Source organism: Halichoeres trimaculatus, unplaced genomic scaffold (genome assembly GCF_033239565.1).
Source record: "Halichoeres trimaculatus isolate MK-OKI-2021-1 unplaced genomic scaffold, fHalTri1.1 fHalTri1_scaffold_2, whole genome shotgun sequence".
Lineage (NCBI taxonomy): Eukaryota > Metazoa > Chordata > Actinopteri > Labriformes > Labridae > Halichoeres > Halichoeres trimaculatus.
This window is the reverse complement of record NW_027437180.1, coordinates 37,115,991-37,130,954: the sequence shown is the minus strand read 5'-3', so window position 1 is coordinate 37,130,954 and position 14,964 is coordinate 37,115,991. Positions and strand designations below refer to the sequence as shown.

Genomic DNA, 14,964 nt, shown 5'->3' with positions numbered 1-14,964 from the left:
AAGCATTAAATGCAAACAGAAGTGCTGATGACATTCTAACATGAGTAAGGGGATGGAGTGGATTATGGATGTTATGAGTTGAGGAGCAGCACAGATCTGGGCACAAAGGAGGTCTTTCTTCTTTGAATTCTGCAGGCTGGGCAGCGAAGCTGATGGCTGATGGGAGCCACTCAAACTTGGTAAACAGCACATGTGACGAGTCCTGGACTGTACTGCTGTCCTTGTGTCAAATTACATTTGAATTAAAAAAACAAAACAAAACAAAGCAAAAACTTGTTTTCTGCTTTTGATGGTCCAGCCTTGGTGTTGGTTTTGAACCGGGATCACCTGAAGCTAAAATGTTTATTATTGACAAGCCCCCTGCTTAATCCAGGCTTAAAGGTAAAATATGATTTAATTTCAATGCCAGTCATCAAACCCATATATATATATATATATATATATATATATATATATATATATATATATATATATATATATATATATATATATATATATATATATATATATATATATTTTTAATTCAGGACAAAAATATTTCAAATTCTGTTCTGTATTTTACTTTGAAAATCCAATTCTAGACCACTAAGAGTGAAAACCCTTTGTTCTTTTTAAGTAGTGATAAACAGTGTTTAGGTAAACCTATGTGTGCACCTTAAAATAGTATTTAATATAAGTTTAATTTGATTTTAACCTTTTTCAACTTTTTAAAAAAAAATTTATTTAAAGATGCAACAAAGAGTTGAAGAAAGCTGCACTGTTGGAAAATCTCTAAGAAGCATCCAGTGGGACACAAAAGAAAAGAAGCACTTATTCTCCATGTAATGGCATTACTAAATCTTTTTAATATTAAATAAATAAATTAAAAGTTTAAAACAAAACGTTGTATAATTTTATTGCTCGAGATATATACAAATTCACCACCAGTGCATAAAGTAAGATTTCACATTTCTTTTTCCACATGTGTCTGCAGGAGACAGACACTAGATGGAGCTGTTTAACAAGGATACTTTGGTTGTCCCTACAACAGCAAAACTGATGGAAAAAAGAAGAATGAGTTCAGATGTGATTTGAAACTAATAATATAACCCTGAAGTTCTGCGGCAGATTTGGAAAAAAATTGATTTGAGCTGTTGATGAAGGTAGATTAATGTCAACAAGAGTGAAAATTGCCTCGCACAGCTCAGTCTGGAGTCATGTTTGAGTTTGTTCCAGCTCATCGTGTCAATAGAAGCGTGTTCAGTGTCCCACACACACACACACACACACACACACACACACACACACACACACACACACACACACACGGATGGATAAGTGCCAGTTCTCCCAAACAGAGCAGTGCAGGGTGAGCAGACGCTGGCAGAACTCTGAGGCAGAGGGATGACCTTATCACTGTGTGAGGGGGAAACATACTAATGTGTTTCATTACTGACAAGACAGTTTATCTCCTCTTAACTTTGTCAGAGTGAGTTGAACTTTCTTTATGGAGAAATATGAGCAACGTATGTTTGGTTGATCCTGAAAATCAAGTTTAATTTAAGAGAATTCCTCTTTTGATTCAGTGTAAACATTGACCGGTGGGTGTCAGATGATTCGCAAAAGCCTCAGCACAAAGGAAGTTAAGAGGTTAGTTATCCCAACGGACACAGAAAAGTTGCGAAAGTAAGTAAATTATAATTTTTTTTTTACTTCATCTATGATAAATAAAGCTTTGTAGGGGTCTCACCTTGTAATATTCTTCATAGTACTTATATTTCTTTATTTACCGGACAGATACGTCATCCCGTACTTAGCTTTATGAATCAATAACGTTAGCATTAGCGTTATATTTATCATAGCTGAAGGTAAACGACAAAACAATCATTGACTTACTTTCACAACTTTTTTTGTGACCATTAGGATATCTGTCCTCTTAATGTCAGTTGTGGCTGTACTTCCATTGTTTTGTGGCTTTTGCATTTGTGTTGTAGCTTATGCAAATCGGCTGACACCTACCAGCCACCGTACATAGGTGTTTTTTTTTTTTCCAACCTTTAAAACATCATGAAACATCAACGACATGAAATAATAAATGAATGTTTAAAGGGACAGTGAGGATGATCTGTTTATACTGGATTGCTCACCTTTGACCCAGAGTCACACAGACACTGTCGTGAAGACATGACTCTTAACTGCGCTGAGTTTATTTTGAAAATGAAATGAGATCAGATCATTTTAACACTCCTTTTCTTTGTTCTTGTTACTTTGTAAGAAATTTATCAACAGTTGCATAGCACTGTTGTTTGACACATGCCAACAAACTACAAACTTTGTCAGTTTGTACCGTATTATTTTTGACCATTCTGTTTTGAATAAGCATAACATTATGATTAACTATGTGTCCGCTGAAGTGGACGTCATGCACCACCATGTATATTTCCAACACAAAGTTAAAATGTGTGAAAATATGTGAAAAAATAATTAGTTGTTCATGGAATTACCAAATTATATAATTTAATTCCTTTATACATTAAGTCCACACTGTCTTTTGTTGATTGCTCAGGCTCTAGGGTCCACTGGAGTGGACATCTCTGCAGCTTAATGAACAACATTAAATTCTTCGAGAGAAAAAAAAAAGTTTTTTTTCATGTTCTTGGAAGAATAAAAACACATTCAGAAAAAGTTTTTTGACTTTTATATCTCACACATCCAAGAGTTGAAAGTTCTATCTTTGCAACCCAAGCTTACGGTGGCTGGTAGGTGTCAGACAATTTGCAAACAATACAATACAAATGCAAAAGCTACCACATGAATGCAAACACCACAACGCAACAGAACAGAAGTGCAGCCACAATGTAAGTTAAGAGGACAGTTTTTCTAACAGTCACAGAAAAGTTATTAAAGTTAGTAAATTCTTTTTTTTTTTTTTTGTTACCTTCAGCTATGATAAATACAGTGTTAATGCTAACATTCTTGATTTATAAAGCTAAATATAAAATGAAATATTTTTCCCGTACATTAAAAAATATTACTAGCACTATGAAGGATATTACAAGGTGAGACCCCTACAAAGCTTTATTTACTATACATGACGTTAAAAAAGATAGTCATTCACTTACTTTCTTAACTTTTCTGTGTCCATTGGGAACTAACCTCTTTTAGCTTCTGTTGTGTTGTGGTGTTTTCATTTGTGCTATAGCTTTTGCAAATTGTGTAAAACAAACACACCAAGCCAAAATAAGCTGTTTTCAAAGCAGAAATTAATCTATTTACAGCCTGGTTCAAAAAACGACTCCTGTCTGAGTCGCTAATTTCACTATCTGCACCCACTGTACGGGGAGGTGAATTTTCTTCTAACTCGGTGATTCAGAGGATATTAAGATCGCGAACTCGCCCAATCAGAGGCACAGCTCAGGTCATGTGACTGACAGGCACCCTATAGCTGTACTTGAAGCCCCCGCAACTTCCAATAATCAATCAATCACCACAATCGCCGATCTGCTTCAAAAGTCTTGTTTGGTCAAAACTCAACATCTCTCTCAGACGAGTCAATAAAGATGCTCATGAAATCTTGTGTAGTAATCAAATGAGATGCACACCTGTTTATCAAATTTCATTAAACTTTATTTCATATACACACTGCATTTTCCACATCATAAAAATGACTCAGATTGTAAAAACTGACAGAGAAGGATGCTTTATTTACGTCGTCTGAAGACTCTTCATGTATTTATCCAGAGCTCACACTCCTAATGTGAAGCAGGAGGCGAAGCAGTTTTTACACACACTGCAGAGAAATCTACCAGAGAAAACATCAAGTTCTTCACGTATATATTTCTGTCTATACAAAAACTATGACTATGTACAAATGATTGCTTTAATCTACAGTTATTTGAATTAACAAAGCTGTTGGTTCAGTGCTGGAAAAAGTCAACCTAGCTTAACACAATGTGTTGTTTTGTTTACATGTGATGAAATGTTGCATGCCATTAAAAATAAGAGAAGCTAACGTCATGCAACATTAATACTGGGAATAAATACAACTTTATATTAAAATAAGGTAAAAATATTGCACAAGACAAAATGTTTCTGTATAATATGTTTACGTACACGTAAAGCTGTATGAAATGTTTATATTCAAAGGTTTGCTTTAAGCCACTTCACCTGGATAATAAACCTTGGCACAATAAGGAGTCTGTGTACTTGTTCGTTAAGCATCAAAGAATCAAAGAGTATTCCTTTACGGGGAACAAATTAGAAAAATATGCGTTTATAGTTTGGTTATGATGTCTCAATCGGTGAGGTATTTGAAAACACTGTGTGCAAAAAGAAACTTGTTGAGCAGTTTTCCTTCAGAACATCTTACATTCACAGACTTCTAAGCAAAAGACCTGTTCACATTCTCCAGAAATCACCTCAGAAGAAAACTCTTCAAACCTCAGCTGATATTCACAATCGATCAAGCATCTCTCTTCCTTACGTTCAGGGCCGTCACCCTTTTAGGGTTACTTACTCATTGGAAATAACTGATGCGACCATCTTTTGTCAATTTATCCTCCTAAAAATAAACATTAATACACTCAGAGCAGTGGTGTGCGGTCAGGGGAGGCAGGAGAGGCAGTGCCTCCCCTAGGCTAACAAGAAAAAAATAAATATATTTTTTTTTTCTATTTTTTTTTTTTTTCAGTTGTTCGTATACAATTTGTCATAATTAAAAAATAAAAAAGGAAATTGCTGATTTGTCAATAAGAGGGAGGCTAACAGAGGGGACGGACAGTGTTTCGCGCTGGCTTCGTCAGAGGCAGAGACCGTTCACTTGAAATCACAACGTTTTGCAGGTTCGCGCATGAATACTCAGGTCTAACGCTGATTAACGTGGGCATCGATGAGGCACAGCGCTTCTCTGCCTCCGCAGGTTGTAGTAACGCACCCTCTTTGAGGTCTCGCGATAGTTAGTTAGTGCAGACGTTTGATAGAGTATACCGAAGGTGCCTGGCCTGTGTTCTTGTGTTGTTAAGATACAGGTTTTTGTTCGTATTTTGCTCTTTCTCCTTTGATGTAAATCCTGTAGAAATGCAGGTGAACGTATGTTTCACGTTTAATTGGCATTTCGTCATGTTAACTCCGGGACTTAAGTCTGAGTCTGAACCGTAGATGGGAAAGCTGATTAACATTTATTTACTTGGCTCGTTGCTGGTAACCCGTGTCAAGGAGTCAAGGCCAAAGTGAGGGAAAAGACTAAAGAGGAGGAAAAAAAAGGTGCACCTTGTGCACAACCGCACATTTATTGAGGAAACAAAGACCAAAGTAATGTACTTCCACCCCACACACACCATGCATGCACTCAGACCGTCTCTCCTGCTATGTCACACACGTGCACACACACAGACACAGCACAGACTGTCATCGCGGTAAAGGGGCAGGGCTGGCCAGTAACAATTTGTATTAGCAAATGTGAGCAGTGCACCATATATAGCACACACATATAGAAATTTCAATTACTGACTCAGAGTGAATAAATACAGATTTAAGACGTTAAACACATCATAGTTACATGTCCCAGCCTAATCAGTAAACCTTCCTTTGGTGTCGTTAACTGGTTAAAGTGACTGATAAAGACTATGAAGCTGGCAGCTCCACATAAAGTGAGTTCAGTGAAGGAGCTAAAGAGGAAATAAAAGTACGTCTAGATCAGGGGTAGGCAACCTTTTTCATGACTTGTGCCACTTTGAAATACACTCATGCCCAAAGAGCCAAGACTTCTTTCATAAAAACATTGACAGTCGATAGGAAAGTCTCCTTGAATGGGTTTCCATGCTTAGCTACGCAGTGGGAAATGCTATAACCTCCTGTTGCTTGGTTTTTAAAAGTACAGAGAAAGTTTTGAATGTGTTGCTTTGGTCTCAAAAAGACTCTGGCCACATGATGTCCTACAAACCACACTTTCGCAGCAAAGGGTGCATATCGCTTGATCTTCAGGCCATCTCTGGCAATAGATCCATTCTCCCTTGTCCAGATATGTTGGAAATGATGACTGGAACTTGGTTTGTTTGCCTTGATAACACTGCTAAATCGATGCAATTGCAAGCTAACTGACTGATGTCCCAAGAGATTTGCGGTGACGCACTTGCAAGACACATTCGCGCACTCATAACGCCATGATTTAAATTTATTGTCTAACATTACTTTTTGCTCAATTTCCTGTTAAGTATTAAATAGAAAACAACACAAAAGTTTTATTTTCTATGGTATTTATTTTGTCCTCTGCCTTATTGTAATTATTTGCTGCGTGCCAACATAAATAGCCTCACACCAGCTGTGGCACCCGTGCCCTAGGTTGCCTACCCCTGGTCTAGGTAAAATAGAGGCTGTGAGATGTGCAAACTGCTTCAAACTGACAGTTAACAGAAAAGTAGAGGTCGAAGTTGATGTAAAGCTAACGAGAAAAGTTGAATACACACTGTCTGTGAATTTGAATGGTTAAAATTCATATTCAGGATCAGATTTTATAAGTCTTACTGTTGGAAAATTTCTGGGACACTATGAGGATACCAAGAGGAAAATGGCGTGTTCTTCATTAGCACAAATAAATCTTGTGCCGATGTTAAAGATAATTTTGTTCTTGTTCTTTTCAAAACTTTTCCAATTTGACACAAAATAGATATTGATATCCAAAGAAACTGCAGGTTACATCAAAGTTTCCCCTCTATGTCCATCAAAATGAGTTCACGGATGGTTTCACAAAATTTGTTTTAAAAACCTGCCATCTCTACGTCTTTATATCATATACCAGATGTTTCCTCTTCCTACAACCTAAAACGCCAATCCTTGACTTTTCAGCTCAGCTTGAAGCTCAGTTTTTTGTGACTTATCTCCTGCTCACATCAGCCTGTTGCTCGACACTGTTCACATAAAGTGTAGAAGAAGTTGATAAAAGTTCCTCTCTAACCCAACTCTTTCATTCCTCCTCTTCTGTTATTCCTCCCTGGTACACTATCTGAGAATAAGATGATCCAGCCAACCACAAACTTTAGTTTTGCTCCCCACAAAACCAAAAAGTGTAAATAATCAGCAGCAAGCAGGAAAAAGAGAATCAGGTCGTAGTCGTGATTCAAGCTGGTTGTTATCGAAGTGTTAAGGTGGATCGAGATGCACCCTGTGATGCTAACACAACCACTCCTTCACTCCCTCAGCACGGCGAAGACGACATCTGCTCGTACTCCGGACACTTGAGGAGAGCCGGGTAGTTGGAGGAGTTCATCTGCAAGGAGGCTTCAGAGGAGATAGAGGAGGGGCTGCGACCACGTCCGGCCCAGGCGTCCGGATGGAGGAACTGACCGGAGTAATCAGAGCAGTTGCTGAGGCGAGGTCTGTAGAAGCCTTGGTGAGGCCGGTACATTTCCTCTGCTGTGTAGCGCTTCATGAACAGGTACACGGACATGACACCGGCAGTCTGGGAGATAAAAGAGGAAAAAGACTCAAAGTTTTTTTCTTAAGAGTCGCCTTCTGATTCTAAATACATACACCTGGGAATACTCTAGACCAGAGGTCTGCAACCTTTACTTTTATAACAGCCATTCTGTCTCACCTCAGCTGGATTAAAGTCATTCAGGAGCCTCAAAAGCCACTTTATCTTCACAATAAGACTAAAAAGTGATCCATACAAGTATCGAATAAAAGAAAAAAAAAAAAAAAAAAAAAAGAAAGAAAAAAAAGAAAGAAATTTTCTTCTTTTTGCAAAAACTTTGAAAAAAGGGAAAAATGTGTAAAAAAAATGTTAAAAATTATTTTTAAAAAAAATAAATATTTGTGTAAAAAAATGGACAAAAGACAATAAAATGTATACAATTCTAAAGGGGGTTAAAACCGATTAGTTATTTTGGCATTTGTGAAATTGTACATGTGAAGTCCTTTTGCTTTTCTTTTTTTTGGTTTGCAGGAAAAAAAAATCAAAAAATTGTGAACTTAAAAAAGCTGCAAAAAATTGTGTAAATTCAAAAAATTAAATTTCAAAAACTGGCAGAAAAATAAAATTTATAGATTTGCAAAAATTTTCAAAGTTTTGAAACAATACTTTAGTTTGATAACATATTTTGATAATGTCCTCAACTCAAAATGTTAAAATCCCTCAAAAAATGATGGAAATATTTAAAAAATGAATTAGCAAAAATTAAAAAAAGTCAATTAAAATTATCATTTCTTTTAAATTTCCAAAATTTTGTAATTTCAAAAATTTGTAAAAATTTCCAATTTTTTTAAATTAAAAAAAATACAATTTTTCTTTTTTGCTTATTTTGCTCAACACATCCTTTTTTTGATGTTTGCTAATGTTTGCCCCATATCAAGCATGCACATTAAGCTGGTACTTTGTCAGTGTAAGGAATCCATCTACATAGAATTAAAATCTGTATTTTCTTCCAGATTTTCCTTTTTTTTAGATTTAGTTATCCTCCCAGAGCTGATTATTTTATTTAGTGTCAGTGTCTTTAATCATCAATGCTCCCTGTAAGACAAATAAAAAATCTTCATTTCTATAATATTTTTAAGCTACAAGGAGCCACTGCAAAGGGGGTCAAAGAGCCACATGAGGCTCCAGAGCCGCAGGTTGGAGACCCCTGCTCTAGACTTCCTATGAACCGTTCATGTCAGATTACTGAGTCTCTAACAGCAACTAAAGTAACTTTAAGATTTAACACTTGTAGTGAAGTTACCTCAGTGAGCAGGAAGGAGATGGCAGCAAACGCAAAAGACCAGCCGTACTTGTAGCCAAAGTACGCCTCGTTCGTTTTGGTTCTGTTCAACATTTCATCATTGATGTTGGAGATGTACAACACCAGACCGACCACCAGAGACAGACCTAGGAACAGAAAGACAGGGGGGAAAAGGGCAGATGTTAGAATCATGAACATGGATCCGTCTGACACAGATAAATGGCTGATTCAGATAAACTGAACCTGGTACCAGATAGGATGAAGAAGATCCCAGATACGAAGGCCAGGATGGTGCGGTGAGGCCGGATGTGTCCGATGTTACTGAGCACAAACCCGATGAACATGAAGAAGAGGCTGACCAGGGGGAAGGGTGTGGCAGAGCGGATCATCTCTGGAGGGAGACGAGAAAAACTGATCAGTTCATTTGGTCCTGAGCTTTAAAGACTTTCTAAAGCAGTGTGTTTGTCTCACATATTGTCATATCCTTTGCAGGCATCAAGGGATTAAGGGCAAATTGGGGAAACTTGTCTATTACCGAGTACCACATACCATCTCAAACAATGTGATTAATTTGGTTTATCTCAAGTTCACGTCTTGCATAGTTCATTGAATATGACTTTTGTATGTTTGCAGATGTTGCTAAAAGTATCTTCTGAGGCAGTGGCTCCTAAACTTTTCACAGTTTTTACCCACAACATCTGACCTCCAGCCATATACCTGCTACCCTCACTTATAGCACTTATAGCAACTAGAAAAAGAAATGTCTATGAGCCTTCATAAGCACACTGCACTTCTTATACATCCAAGTTTCTCATTTTATAATTTATTCACTCCTACTGTCTTTACAAAGTCATCTTCTTTCACTTTTTTAGGCACCTGTCTGGTCTGCACGTAGAGAACAATAACAGTTTTAACGGTTTATTTCACAGTTGTAACCACTCTCAGTGGGGTTTTTTTGTGCTAAAAGAATGAACAGATTTCAAAACATTGTTTTATTGACAACTATTAAATTGTCCGTGACTTTTTGCTAACGTGAAGTCTGTGCCGTAAATTTGTTTGGACAACTTTCACAGGATTGCACTGGATTTTAAATCACCGTAAATATTTTTTTCTTTGACACGCGTCATTTTGAACACTCAGGATATGAGATGAAAGGCTTTTCTTGACAGCTTCACTCTCTGTAGTCCTGACAGCCTGCTCTCACACTTGTAATACTAATGTGTATCCATGCATGCTCACCCTGCAGGGGTCTACAGCGGGGAAATGGCACCCTTAAATTTTTCATACACACCAGCTCTTATCACGAGTGGCCTGGCCTTAAGGGATCAGGTCAGGAATAAACCATCAGACCTTAAAGAGGACAGCTCTGTGTGGGTGTGGGATATAAATGAGGAGATTCACTGGAAAGTGTCATGTGTGTCAAAAGAGCTTCAACTCTGCCTCCATGTCTGCTGGAAGCCATCAGCTCCAGACAGACAGGTGCTATCCGACGTGTTACCAGACACTTTTTTCACCTGCCAGCCCTGAGGTTCACCAGGAGGTTAGACAGACTGTTAGGTTTCCTCATACCAGTGCAACACACTCCTGGAGCCTCATCTGGCAGAGGACTGACTCCTATTACAAGCTGAAGAATCAACTCACTTATGCCTAGTTATGTATAACTTTCACCATGTTTCATGTTGTTCCTAAACTCTAAAAGAGTGTACCAGTGTTTTTACAAGGCTGGAGTTTGAGTTTAAAGTTTAAAGTTGGAATAAGTTATCTATCATAGAAACAGTTTTTTTAGCCATCTTTTAATGCATATTAAATAAAATGACTGGACAACATTCCTGCAAACCAGGATGCTAAGTGCAGGGATGCTATTTATGCAGACTGTACAACCCACCAGAATCTATCAGCTGTTTCTACAGAGCCAAATGGGATTAACTCCTGAAACTTAATCAGGAAAATTAAAATCAATAATTCCTTATGTTACCATGTCTTTTTTTTTTAAAAGAGGCTGTGAGGAGTTTGAAAGTGATCTTGAAAAAGTATCCCTTCTAGATATTTGCCTGATTGTAATCCACATTTTGCAGTGAGATTATCAGCATCACTGTAGGTTATTTCGAAATGCTACTTTTTAGCTTCCCGGTCGGGTCGAACAAGACTGAAATTATTTTAGGCAAATCCACGTTTCTATTACAACACCACACCAGCTGATAAAGTTAGAAGAGAGATCTGTGAAAACGATTTCTGTGATTAATTTTGTAGTGATGGTGGACACTGGAGCCTAACTGTCAGACAGAAAAACCACAGAAGAGCAGAAGAACGATAAACAGGAGAGAGATAGAGCACGAGCTGAAGGCTAACACAGGGCTAAACTGTTTGTGCTAATGTTCATTCCAACCCACAGTCAGCAGTTATTCTGCAGTGGTCTGTTCAAACTTGAGAGTCAATCAATAAAATGAAGAGTGAGGTTACGTTAGCTCTGATTGGTAGATGACTGGCCAGACATAGCTAACCAGGATTCACTAATGTTAGACATTACAGACACGTCTTAGAGCACCAGCCTGAGAGCTGCGCTAAACTACTGTACAAACTCAAAGTTTGCTTGTTGTCATGTTAGCCTACGAATATGCCGTAGCACCGGGTGGCTAATAGCGCTACATATAGCCGGCTACTGACATACAGTCTAAACTTACAACTTTCGCTTGTTGTCATGTTTCAAACAAAAGCGCTACGTAACTGTACTGATAAATACCTTACCTCGTTGCATTGTATCCCGCAAAAAGTTGACATGCACAAAGAAAATTTGTCCCAAAACACATGCCTGGTTAAAAGTCACATCTTTACAACAGTGTACGTGAGACTCCAGGCCAGAAGGTGGCGAGTTCAATTAAAACAGATGCTCCTTATAGCAACTTAAAATCAAACATGGAAATGTTTGATTTTAAGATAAAAGAAAAGATATGTTTGCTTAAAGAGTTTCTCAACCAAGAATGAGACATGGGTACTTTATCGAATGTGTGTATAGCCGAAAAATGAGAATGGGCTCATATCCATGCCAGGTCTGAGTCCATGTAAGCCAGTTTCATGTCAGAGAGGAGCACTGTACAGGAAATAACTTTTCTATATGATGGTGGAGTGTGAACAGAAACTTACTCAGGACACTGACAGTCGACTCTGAAGTGATCTGGATGGTTGTGGGCATCACATGCTCTATGGTGAAACATCGACCCTTCTCCTCCCCTGGAACAGAAGACAAGGAAACAAAGACATCCAATGAGACGCCACAAGAATCCAAAGGGGGAAATGCTCAGTTTTATACTCTGGTACAGCTGGTTTTACTTGTCACACTTACATGCTTGGGCTTTCAATGTGCCCACACAGGAAGCTGCATCAACACGGACGCAACAGCTCTTTTTATTTTCACCATCTCATTATCTCTTGTTTCCAGGAGAAACACCTGCATTAGGTTTTAGCACCTTCCCTCTTCCCACTTTGACACATGCAGCACAAAGTTTGGCACCAGAACACGCCGACGCACAAACACTCCTGCTGTGGCTGAGAGCTTCATCAACACTTTATTTACACCACACATTAACAGCTGTGGGGACAGGTGAGGCTCTGGGCTCCAGCAGAGGAAATCACCTTCCAGCGTAGCCCCTGCGTCAGCATGTTGGGGTTAGCTCAGGTCAGCCAAAGACGAATACATGAGTATTATTTATCATTAATAATGTTGAACATTAAGGGCTCTAATTTCGTAGACCAGGCGCAGGCGCAGGCGCACCTGCCCTGCGCCTGCCTTCGCCGTGCGCACAGGGCGTGACCGGCGCACTTTGCAAGTTTCCTGCAGTGCCAAGAGAGGCGCAGTCCAGGCGCAGTCCAGGCGCAGTCCATGCGCAGAGCTGCGCGTCCACGCCTCTCTCCGCGCAAATGGCAGAGAGGGAGGAGAAAAGCCGTGAGTGGGTTTAACACAGCCCAGCGCTGTTTTCACCAATCAAATGAGCACCTCTCCTCGCCTTTAAATGCCCTGTGGCTGAGGCGCAGCGTCTGATTGGTCTGAGTGATCTTCAGCATCGCGGAGAGAGGTAGCGGAGATGGTCAGAGCCGCTGTGCCTGCAGCAGGTTAATGGACAGCGGGGCGCATCGGAGGACACGACGCGCGTCACCTTGTGGGCCAGCTCCCGGGACAGATTTAATCTGTTCCTTTGTCATTAATAGGAGAACAAAATGAAGGGACAGTTACACAGCTGGCTTATCCATTCAGAACACTTTTGATCCACCTGCACTCCTGGTTTGTCATCGCCAAAGAGCAGAGCCTTTGGTGATATACTGTATACTCTCCTGGTGTCTCCACCTCATCCTCCTTACAATAATGTACTCCATCTTTTTAGATCAGGTTAAAAATAAAGACTAAAAAAGAGAAATTTGGGAAATCACGGGTAAATCCTGAGTGACATACACTTATTTTGTCTTTTTTTTCTTCGTCTTTTCTCTCCCTCTTTTCTTTGAATTAAATGAAATGAGAGAAGCCAGATATATACTCAGTATCAGATGTTAAGGCTGTTTATTGTTTAATTGTAAGATGTGCATCAAACTTCCAGCTGCCGTCAGGTTAACTTTCCATTATGACAAACGGCTTTAATCTGACATCAGATGTGACGGGACAGTTAATATAGATACAAATGTATATACTGGTTCAGACGGTTACATTAAATAGTGATTGCTGTGATTGTTTATTGCATTAAAATGAGCTTAACACTCTGGAAACCTGCCTCTGAGGCTTTGATGACATGTGCGCACATGTGCGCCTGTCACCAAATTACAGCTGCGTGGGGTGCGCTCTGCCTTGCGCCGAGGATAGACCAGGTTGGAGCTGGCGAGCTTTCAGCGCACATTATTGGCACGAAATTGTCACTGCGCCAACATGAATCTGCTGACACCTCCCCCTGGTGCGCCGTCAACTCCCCCTGGCGCGCTGTCACACCCATTTCTGCGCAGACGGTCTACCAAATTGGCAAATTGGCAGCACACAGCGGTGCGCTGCACGAAATTAGCACTGCGCAGGCTGCGCCAGGCTTGCGCCCCCTGCGCTGCGCCACGAAATTAGAGCCCTAAAAGTTGAAAAAACGCTCTCTGACGTGTCGTACTGAATTCCTTATGTAAAGTTATCGTATTCACTGATGACACGACCCATTAACCTTCTGTGTCACAGCTGACCTGCCCCGTCCTGTCAGGGTTAATCGTTCAGTCGCAGCACACACGTCGGCGCTTCAGTTGTGATTAGGTAACAGATGTTTCTCTGCATGGCGCCCTTTGCTACAACATAAATGGATTAATGAACCAGTGTGTGTTTTAGGGCCCATTGAGTGGCCTTATTGCCCACTTAACAGCTCTGCTTTGACCCAGAAACAATTACGCGGTCACAGAGTGTGGTTACTACAGATGTTGGACGTTGTTTTGACTGGTATTGACGTTGGTGTCAGTTGATCGGGTGTTTGGCTGTCAGCCAGAGTTCATGTAAAGGAACTCTACACTTAAGCTGTCAGATCCTGGGCTGTAAATCATATTTAGCTTGGAGCAGTAAAACATTTTTCTCTAAATTTCAATTTTCAAATTTAGCTTCAGCACAACTGAACATGTTTCCTGTAATTTACAACTTGACTTGACAACTTAAATTTGCTCATCTATGACCACATGAAAAGGAGGCGTAAAGAGATATTTGTCTATTGAATACATCAAAAACTCAGAAATGAAGGATTTATCCTGTTGTGATATAAGTAATCATAATAAGAAAACTTAAAAAAAAAAAAAAAAAATTTGGATAGCAGACACCAAAAGTCCTCATTAAGTCTTCACATACCCTTTTTCAACAGAGTTAGTGCTAGTTCCAGGCTAGTTCCTGGGTTCTTTGGGCACCAGGTCTTTGTGTTTCCACCACTGACTACAGAGTGGACAGCGTGGCTCCACTACAATTTACGATTGTACAGTTTTGAAGCCAAAATACTAGGGGTGCACTGATCACAATTTTCTGGCCGATCACCGATCTTTAAAAAGCCTGACCTGCTGATACCGATTTTCATTTTTTATAACTGACAGTATATTCCTTCAATGTCCAATCTTATTTTACTGAAAATCATTAAACAATACCTGTGAAACAATAAAATCTTTATGTTTTAACTTAAAAAACCAATAAGGTGTCCTGAGTTTTAGGTCTCAGAGTAAAAAGCAGCAATGGCTGGCTGTCAGACCTTCCCGGAGGTTTATAAGAACAGTTTCATATGTAAGG

At 39.4% G+C, this 14,964-nt stretch overlaps 1 protein-coding gene across 1 annotated transcript in view; it reads right to left on the bottom strand.

Annotated features, from left to right (window-relative positions):
* Positions 1–3,609: 3,609 nt before the first annotated feature.
* The window catches only part of LOC141787178 (voltage-dependent calcium channel gamma-5 subunit), a 32,125-nt gene continuing 20,770 nt past the window's right edge, over positions 3,610–14,964 (bottom strand). The window contains exons 3-6 of the mRNA XM_074665462.1: positions 11,835–11,921; positions 8,944–9,084; positions 8,694–8,839; positions 3,610–7,435 (exon numbers count right to left, since the gene is read on the bottom strand). Of these exons, the coding sequence (XP_074521563.1) occupies positions 7,172–7,435; positions 8,694–8,839; positions 8,944–9,084; positions 11,835–11,921 (638 nt within the window). The 3' untranslated portion in view covers positions 3,610–7,171. The remainder of the gene's footprint in view (positions 7,436–8,693; positions 8,840–8,943; positions 9,085–11,834; positions 11,922–14,964) is intronic.